Genomic DNA, 10,202 nt, shown 5'->3' with positions numbered 1-10,202 from the left:
CAAATCCAGCCATTGATACAAAATCAAAGACGACTCCTCGGAGAGAATAATAATCTTCTCACATTAAAGTATGATTTATAACTGGTTATTATCATTGTATTACTCCCCTATTCAAATTCTAAAATTCTCTATCAATTACAACACAAAATACAGTGTAAGAATAATCATGTTTACTAAGCTGTGTGACATCACGCCTCATTTTCCCCCATACCACAATTCCTTAATATATTATTCCAATATTCAAATCATTATTATTCAAGACGCTAGTTCCTAAACCACATTAAGCTAATATGTGAAGGCCCAAGAAATAGGGGAATTTTGCCTGGAAATCTTAAAACTGTACCTTGTCCTCGCCTTAACACATATGATCCAAGTTTACATGGTAGAAAAGAAACTCCCTGCCATTAGATACAAAATCAACCTCGGAGAGAATAAAAGTTTTCTCCCATTATAGTAGTATTTATAACTGGTTATTATCATTGTATTACTACCCTATTCTGGATTGGGTACTTCCCTCAGAACTTTAGCAGCATCCTCTGGGAATACAGGATTTATATAACAGCCAGTTGCCATCTCAAATCCCGCTACAACAGTTAATTGAGGAATTATCTGTAAAAACCAATGAATGTAAGGTAACTGTGGATCGGTAACTCGAAGTGGTGAAGTGTGAATCATAAAATTGAATGGTGGATTGTTCAATTGTGATGCCATCTTCCTAAGCATGAGTTTCAATAAACCACCAAGATCAACTGCCTGCAGAAGTGCACATCAAACAGGGTATAAGTGTCAAGATCATTACAAAGAAGCTACATATCTATGGCAAGGCCAGAATATAAGTCACTTGGTTTCCCAATGCTCATAAGTAAACATGCATAACATTTATAGTAAAGAAGGAAAGATTGAGAGCAAAACTGCTCCAGCTAATAAATAAGTAGCCCTTACTTTCATTATCAGATATCTTGAAAGAAACATCTACTTGGAAGCCAAATTACTATTTTCCTAGTATGGCTGCTTTTGATTTATGACTTACCCCTGGCCCCCGAACCTTATATGAATTCTTTTCATAACAATTCCTTGCGATGTTCTTGTAGGTTTCAAACTTCTAGTTTGTTTAATTGGTAAAATCTCTTGTTATTAAATAAGGGAACTAGATTCAAATCTTGCCTACATAAAAAAGAGTGTCTAGGACTAACGATAATAAATAATCATCATGAAGATACACCATTTGTTTCAAATCCTATCATATTTATCAAAAAAGGTTAATTGCAATACTCTTCAACTACTAATTGTTCAACATGTTCCGCCGCAATAATAATATCAATATTATGGACATCCCCTGCCATACTTCTTAACAATTATAGGGTGGTGTAACAGAATTGTCTAGAAACCAAGCAAAAGAAGGCATCTAGTTTTAATAAAGGGAAAAGTTAACGGATGCCTTAATGACATTGGTTTAGAAACTATTTTTAGAAACTTTTTATGGAAAAATAAAAAAGTAACTAATTTTGTTGATAGTTTTTTTTTTATTTTTTATTTTTTTATTTTTTTATAAAAGTGGTATTAAAACTTTCTTAAAATGGTCCATTAACAAATGTCTCAAGGGTATCCGTTAACCAGACCCATTAATAATAAACAATAGAATTATTTGTTTGGTTAAAAAAAATGATCACTCATCACTTATTACTCAATTTTCGTCACTCATCACTCATCACTCAATTTTCGTCACTCGTCACTCGTCACTCATCACTTAAAATACCCCAACTCCCTACATCCCACCCGTTTGGCACCATCACTCACTTGTCATCATTCAATATTTTTCAACTATTTGTGAGCTCCATACCTATCACTTGGTGTAGTTTTTACTTTTTTTTTTTTCCCTTCAACCCCCAATACCCAAACTCACCAAACCCAGTGAAAAAAAAAAAAAAAACTCACCGAACCCAGTGAGAAAAAAAAAGGAGTCAAAAGTTGCGGTTGACTTGACTAGTGGATCCCTCAATGTATATTTAATTACGAAAATGCCATTGAAAACAGAGTTATGGAAACTGAAACCACCTAAAATGTGTTTTCGGTTTCCATAACTTATCACTCGAAAATCAGAGTATTGAGTGATAGAAACAATGATCCAAAACTCATCCAAACAAATGCTCATCCGTGGGACTCACACGATTTGGATGATGGAAACAGAAAATTGAGTGATATCACTCAAAACTCATCCCTTCCAAACAAGCTCTCTCTCTCTCTCTCTTCCAAACAAAATAAAACTTGAACATCATGGTGCTTGTAGTGGATAGTGAGCTCTAAATAAAGTTTTATTCAACTAAATTTTCTTCATTTGTATAGACAAAGTCACACAACCAAACTGAAGTTTATCTGGACCCATAAAAACTGAAACCATGGAATAAGTAGTGCTAATTACCTCGGCTTCATCTAGTTGATGAAAATGGGAAGAGTGATCCCGAGGAATAATCCATATCTCAAAAGGAAATGTAGCAGCAAGAGGAACAATGGATATAAAATGGGTGGATTCATCAATCAACAGCTCCTTCACTTGTATCTCACAAACACTACATTTCCCCGTCTCGTTAAAATACTGCTTCATACTATCAACTCGGGCAGAGACATTTGGAGGAACAATTGGAAGTCCTATTATTTGACTGTGAGAGTGACTCAGAGACGCCCCAGCTGAAGCACCATGGTTTTTAAACACCTTCAATTCAATTCAATAAACAAAACGTTCTATGTATTTTAGATTGATTAAACTGCATCTATCATATATATAATATACTAAAAAATCGAATAACAATCAAAACCCAAATCAACTTCTAATTGCAATCTAGTTTTGTTTTTGGTTGCACCATTTTAATTTCACATGGTCGACGAAAAATGGTGGGTCCATATAATTCCACAGAAACAGAAAGTGTCTACCTCGCACAAGTTAAAAATATAAACATAGAAAAGAGGGGGAGAACCTGGACATAGTGGATGGAGGAATGAGCTGCAAGCTGGAGGATGCGGTTTTTATAGGCGAGAAGAACCTCAGAGATTTCTTGAGGCGACAAATCCGAGAGTTGAAGCGAGTGGAACGGAGTTTCAATTACCACATCGTGAAACCCGAACCCTCGCAAAACCTCAACGCCATTCAAATTTGGATTAGGGGCAACAGCGATGGGGTCATTGAGAGTGCGGTCTAGAGCAGGGTAGAGATTCTGGATGACTCGGATCTTCCAGTCCGGGTCGGAGCTGGTGGGGACCCGGAAGATCTCGGGAGCGCAGAGGTGCTCGTGGCCGAGGCAGAAGGGGCAGCCATCTTGGATTTGGTCGGCGGTGGTGGTACTGGTGGTGGTTGCGGGGGATTTGTATTTGAAATCGGAGGGTCTCTTAGCTCTGGCTGGTGAGAATATCACCCACCGGTTCGTCACCCAGTCTTTTCTCAGTTCGGGGCTCCGACCCTGTTTCTTTTCCGAAGCCATGCCTTTTTAACTTTTTGTTTGTTTCTCGTGTTGCTTCCTCTATTTGCCGTTGGTGACTTTGCTTTTCAACTACGCTCACTATGAATATTATCAAAGCATTAAGAATATTAACGAGCCGAAAAGGCACTTTTCGTAAATATATTTTGAGTCAATTTCCATTTTGGTCTTAAAATTAATTTCGCCACAAATTTTATCCCTAAAATAGGGATTTCGTTTTTAAAATCGTCCTTGCTGTCAACTAATCAACGGAAATTTCTTACGTGGTAGACGATATGTTTTGCTTGCTGATATGGTACTGACGTGATCATTAAAATATTATTTAAAAAAATTATTTGGCATTTTTTAAATACCACGTTAGTATTTAAATTTTTTTTAAAAGCCACATCAGAAAATTTATAAAAAATGAAATTAAATTAAAAAAAACCTTAAATCTAATTTAATTAAAATTATTTTTAAAAAAACAAAAATAATTATCTTTTTAATTCTTTTTCTTTTTACCTCATCAGCGATCAGATTTAAAACATCTCTAAACTCTCTCTATCTTTAATTCTCTCTTTCTCTCTTCACCCTCAACGGAATCTCCCTCAGACCCATACTCTCTCAAAATCTCATCTCCGTCGATCTGCCAAACTCTCTCTAATCTTAGTGATGAGGTTGCTGCCATCGAACTCGATCATCCACTGATCTGACCCAAACTCTCTCTAATCTCAGTGATGAGGTCACCGCCGTCGAAATCGTTCAAGACTCGTTCAAGATCGGAGTTTAGGTTCGCTGATTCGGTAACTCACCATAGTCACCGATTCAATATGGCTCCGTTGTATGAAACCCCAGTCACCTATTCGATATTGGAGCCCAGATCTGTGGTTGTGAAGCCGAGATCAATGGTTCTCACACCTCTTTCTACCTCACCGTCTCTCTTTTCCTCTCTTTAAGGTTGATTTGGAAGTTTTTAGCTTAGGATTTTTGTAGATTTGATGTTAAGGCTTTGCTGGTTGCTAGAAAATTTTGGAAGATTTGATTCGATGGTGGTGCTTTACTGGATGTTGGGTTTCTATTCTTTTGCTTGGATTTGATATTCATGTTCTTTGATTCGGTGGTGGTGATTTGGGGTGTTTTTGTTTGTTGGGTTTTTCTGTGTTTGTTTGCCAAGAAAATTTACGAGTTTGAAGGCTAAGGTTTGCTTTGCTGGAGATTTGGGTTTGCTAGAGATATGGCTTTGTTGGAGATATGGGTTTGGCGTTTGGTTGAGATTTGGGTTTGGGTTTGGGGTTGGGTTTTTTGCTGGAGATTGATTACGAGGAAGAACAAGAAAGAATAAAATAACGAAAGCAATAAAAATAAAATAAAATAAAAGACAAGAAATACGTTATTTATTTTGTTTTGATGTGTTTGGTTATAAAGAAAGTACAAGAAAGACAAAGAAAATTATAAGAAAATAAGGATTAATTTGCTTTGCTATGAGTATGAATCTTAGAGATTGGAATAAAAAAAATTATTTTAATTAAAAGAAAGTAAAAATTTTTGTTTAAAAAAAGTAAAAAAAAAAATTTATTTACTTTAAAATTTTTTTAACTAAAATTAAAATTAAAATTGAGGAATTAAAATTTTTATAATTTAAATGTTGACGTGGCGTTAAAAATGCCAACTAATTTTTTTAAATAATATTTTAATGGCCACATCAGCAAGCAGGACATTCCGTCTACTACGTAGGAGGTTTCCGTTGGTTAGTTGACGGCAAGGACGATTTTAAAAATGATTTTCTTTTTTTAGGGATGAAATTTACAACGAAATAAATTTTGGGACCAAAATGGGAATTGACCCAAAATGTAGGGATGAAAAGTGCATTTTCACCTATTAACAAAGCTTGTTCCTACTTGTTAATTATTATGTCCTCTTTTCGAATATAGCTTATTACAATTAGGCCAGTACGAGGCTGGTTTGTGCCCAATCTATAACCAACCTGACCACTTCAGGTGAGTTAATCCACGGTCGAAGTTGAGGAAGAGAGATTTAGCTAAAATATGGTTGGATTTGGCAAGAAGCTTAATAAATCTGACAACAAATTACCAACCACTCGTACTTGCGGAAAACAATGAAATTTCGGTATATAGATCGGTTGGGTCGGTTGGAATAGTTTTCAAGAAGACCCGCCAATTGACTTGCAAGTCTCCTTTGCTGGAGGCGGAGACCCGCTGTCGACCGTCACTAACATTGGGTCAACCTAGACAATTGTGTCAGGTGGGTCAGGTTTCGAGTTCCGGTTGACATCCCTAATTTCGGTCATTTTTAAATAAGTATATTTTAACCCTTTTTTGGGTTTAATGCAAATATTTTAATAAAAAAGTAATCTAAAAAAACTAAATAAAATATTATAATATCATAAAATATAAAACCACAAACAAATTCACAACTTTTGCCATAATTTTCCCATAACTGATTGTGAGTAATAGAAAAAAAATGGTGGGTTCATGTGAAAAGTGACAGGTAACTAGTCACAATCTGCCACTTAGGAGAGTTGTGACTAAGTTTGTGGTAGAACAACTCTTGTAATAAAAATATAAAGCTCATCCAGGTTTCAAAGAATGGTTTGAATTAAGGTGAATTTGGTTCAACTTTTTGAAACTATGTGTTTTAAATAAATAGTTTTTTCTTATTACTACTCACTTGGTCCAATGCAAAAAAAGCTTAAAAATAACGTTATAGACCCAAAAACCACCATTTGTAAATTTTACCAACACATTAGATCATGTTTTGAAATCACAAACGTGATTTTTTGCCCAAAATGTGGTAACCAAATTGACACTAAGTTGTTCTCTCTATTTTTTTTTTTTTTTTTGTTTAATTATAATTTTGCTCTTCAACATTTTCCTTATGTTTCAAAACAATTCCCAACCTTTCAAATATTTTAGTTTAGTCTTAATACCTTTGTTGATGCCCATTTTGACAAGGAGGCCCAATAATAAGAAGAAGCCTAACAATATGGGAGGGAATAAAGAAGAAGAATTAGCAAATTGAGAAGAAAATCATTAAACCTGTATGGCAGGAATAATGGACCATAGGCCAATAAAATAGCAAAAGGGTCTCAAAGAAAGCAAGGGGGCCCAAAAAAGCCCGAAGAAAGAAGTAGTATACCCATGGGTATTATGAGATATGGAAAGCAAGCAAGAATGGGCCGAAGGAACCTAAAGGAAGGAATTAAGTAAATAGGGGTTGATGGAAAAGCCTATAAGCCCCGAAAGTAAACGATATGGTAACTTAGGCCGGGGAAGCTCAAAAGACTTAGCAAAAGCCCATGGGAATGAATGATTGGAATGGGTCGAGGATGCCCGAGGAAATGAAATGGGCCAAGGATGCCCAAAAGAATAAAATGGGCCAAGAGAGTTCGAAAGTGATGAAATGGGCCAAGGAAGCCCAAAACAGCAGGAGTACAAGCCCAATAATAGTACTGGGCTATTGGAATTGAGCATAAGGAAAACATACAGCATACCCAAAAGAGGCCCAGCAAGCACAAGTCAAATAATAACATGGCAGGAACAAGGGGATGGCATGGCAGGAGTGTCAATCGACCCGTAAAGAGGTTAAGGGATGGATTGAAGAAGGAAAGGCCCATGACCAAGCAAAACCTAGCCCAGGAAAGAGATAGGACATAAAGAATGAAAGCTCAGAGACTCATCCACGCCACAAGAGGTCAAGAACGAGTAGCAGAACGTGCAGACAAGCCCTTAGGTCATGGCAAACGCATGAACAGCAGACAAGCCATGGATACACATGGAAGTAGAGCACGCACAAGGCTCAAGCACCACCCACTTGTACCCAGCCAATATAGGAGTGGTGGGCCATGGGTTAGAGGTAAGAAAGGGTATGGTTTGGTGATGGGGAGAAGGGGATAGCCTATTCTGGGGTTCCCGCTCAAGCTCTTTTGGAGGGAATGTCCTGCTGGGATGACATACCACCCAAAAGAGGGAAATATGAACTTGAATCACTAGGTGCATGCCATAGGGGATAGTAAGATAGAATGCCCACCCTTACCCGGATGGGAATGCAATGGTGAGTAAGAAAACAAAATGCAACTCTTTTATCTGGGAATGGGATGTGGCACGGCTAGCACAGGTAAGTGGTGATGGTTAGGCAGCCGACAGACTAGTGGGTGGTCAGGGAAAGACACCTATACCAGGATAAAAGCGGTTAAGGGGCAAAACAGTGAAAATCCATCACGGCAAGCAGTGCAAAAAAGAGCCTTAATTGTGCATAGTGAAGGTAGAATAGGAGAGAACGGAGGAGAACAGAGAAAAGGGGGGAAAAAAAACAACAAGAGATAAAAAAAATATGAGAAAAATAAGTAATAAAAGGAGTGGATAGTAAGATAGAATGCCCACCCTTACCCGGATGGGAATGCAATGGTGAGAAAGAAAACAAAAGAAAACTCTTTTATCTAGGAATGGGATGTGGCACGGCCAGCACAGGTAAGTGGTGATAGTTAGGCAGCCGACAGACTAGTGGGTGGTTAGGAAAAGACACCTATACCAGGATAAAAGCGGTTAAGGGGCAAAATAGTGAAAATCCATCACGGCAGATAGTGCAAAAAAGAGCCTTAACTGTGCATAGTGGAGGTAGAACAGGGGAGAACGGAGGAGAACAGAGAAAAGGGGGAAAAAAAACAACAAGAGATAAAAAAAATGAGAAAAATAAGTAATAAAAGGAGTGAAAGATAAGAAGGAAAACAAGGAAACTTAGAGAGAAAAAAGGAACCAGAGAGGGAAAACAGAGAGTGAGCAAGAGTGTGATAGTAGACATGCACCAATAAGCTGTTCCTTTCTCTCTCTCTCTAAAAGCCTACTCTCTAGGCCCATTCTCTCAAAGTGGGCAATTTCTGTGGCAGGATGTCCTAGTGAGATTGCCCACATTGAAGGGTGGTTCCCTTCCTGGACTTGACTCCATTGAGAAATCAAGCGCAGTAGACTAACCATCCTTCCTTTTATTTTATTGATCAAGCATTAATATTATTTCCTTTTTTTATTTTTTATTTTTTTTTATCATAGTTATTAACTCATTTGTGCTGCATTTATATCACTGCACTATCTCCTCCTTTACTAAGATCATGATTTAGCTTTTCTGGTTGACAGTGAACATATTCTTCTTATTATTGTCATATTACACCTGCTTGCCGTAACTTTTTTGTAACAGTTTCCTCTGCCATGGGCACGTACTCAAGGTCTTAGCAAAGGGGTTCTAGCTTGTGCACAAGCTGGCTTAGGGTGTGTTGCAGTCAAGCCAGTCTTGACTCTCCTACCCAAAATCAGTGGGCCGTAACATGGCAGGAGACAGCCCAACCTACAGTTGCAGAAAAGGCCCACCACAACTTTTAAGTTTGTGTCAAAAACATTCCTACCACTAATTGTTGGATGGAAAAGGGTAACATGGCAAACTAAAGAAGATTCACTCAAGCAAGATAAATTTACAAGGGCCTGTTTGTTTACAAAAAGTGGTGTATCCATTTTTCATTTCTTTTATTCTATATTCAAATCCTGAATTTGAATATAAAAAAAAAAAAAAAAAAAAAAATCTTATTTCTACAATTGGTAGTGTTTGATAAGTTGTTCTAAATACATAATATGAGTATAGAATATATCATATCTGGGTTTGGTCATTGTTTTCTATTCTTTTTTTAATGTAACTTTTCTCATTCACACACATCATATCACTCAAAAAAAGTAACATTTTGTTTTCACAATATTTATGAATATGCCATTGTATTCATATTCATAGAAAACAAAAATACTGAAAAGTTGTATTCATTTTCTGTATTCAAATCTTTTTTTTTTAAACTAAAAATGAATATTGAGTACAAAAACACAGCCAAACCAATTTTTTGGTGGTAGGTCTCACAAAAAATTGAAAATTTTTACTGAAAGCATTAAATGCACCTAAAAACAAGGAAATAAATCACCTAAACCTAGAATAACGTTTTTTACATAGACCCAAAATATTTCATGCCAATTCTTAGCCTTGACTGGATCCTTCTAGAACTTGAATCAAGGTGACGATTTTTTGTTGCCCATGTGGATCATGCTCAATGGGTCTCCACGAGTTTGCTTGAGCCCATAACTCTTGGATGAGTCCGTTGAGTACATCCTTGAACTTCTTTGCTCGTGCTCTTGTAATCGGCCCAATTGGTACTTGAACGAGATCCTTCGAAGCGGTGCCTTAATCTCCATCATTCCCCTCCTCTTGAAAAGGATTTGCCCTCAAATCATCACCTACATCAAAAGGACTCAAATCAGTAACATTAAAAGTGGCACTTACATCGTACTTACTAGGTAAATCTAGCTTGTAAGCATTGTCATTGATACACTCGAGGACTTGGAAGGGACCATCTCCTCTTGGGAGCAATTTGGAACATCTTTTCGCCGGGAATCTTTCTTTTCTCATATGCAGCCAAACCCAATCTCCGGGTTCAAAAACTAGTTTGCGACGTCCCTTGTTGGCTTGTGTGGCATATTGCTCTGTTCTTCGCTCAATGTTGAGTCTTGCTTTCTCATGAATCTGCTTCACAAAGTCAGCTTTCTTTTTGCCATCTAAATTAACGTGCTTCGTCAAAGGTAAAAGAGATAAATCCAATGGAGTTAAAGGATTAAACCCATACACAATTTCAAATGGCGAAAATTTGGTAGCAGAATGAACAACTCTATTATATGCAAACTCAACATGTGGTAAACATTCTTCCCATGT

General features: G+C 37.0%; 1 protein-coding gene across 1 annotated transcript; it reads right to left on the bottom strand.

The window, feature by feature from the left end:
• Window positions 1-226: 226 nt before the first annotated feature.
• LOC115954170 (ADP-glucose phosphorylase) lies at window positions 227-3,566 on the bottom strand. Its single transcript, XM_031072073.1, has 3 exons — window positions 2,973-3,566; window positions 2,420-2,710; window positions 227-753 (listed from the first exon to the last, which is right to left on the bottom strand). Exons 1-3 carry the CDS (start codon window positions 3,471-3,473, stop codon window positions 493-495), a joined length of 1,053 nt encoding a protein of 350 aa, XP_030927933.1. The 5' UTR covers window positions 3,474-3,566; the 3' UTR covers window positions 227-492.
• Between the last annotated feature and the right edge of the window lie 6,636 nt (window positions 3,567-10,202).

This window comes from Quercus lobata, chromosome 7, assembly GCF_001633185.2.
Source record: "Quercus lobata isolate SW786 chromosome 7, ValleyOak3.0 Primary Assembly, whole genome shotgun sequence".
NCBI classification, from domain to species: domain Eukaryota; kingdom Viridiplantae; phylum Streptophyta; class Magnoliopsida; order Fagales; family Fagaceae; genus Quercus; species Quercus lobata.
This window is presented reverse-complemented; position numbering and strand designations above follow the sequence as displayed.

Excerpts from the sequence above, each read along its gene's own strand:
- LOC115954170 (XM_031072073.1), bottom strand. The coding sequence starts at position 3,473 with ATGGCTTCGGAAAAGAAACAGGGTCGGAGCCCCGAACTGAGAAAAGAC. Across the intron at positions 2,711-2,972 it reads CCTCCATCCACTATGTCCAG|GTGTTTAAAAACCATGGTGC; the intron begins GTTCTCCCCCTC and ends ATTGAATTGAAG. Across the intron at positions 754-2,419 it reads ATCAACTAGATGAAGCCGAG|GCAGTTGATCTTGGTGGTTT; the intron begins GTAATTAGCACT and ends GCACTTCTGCAG.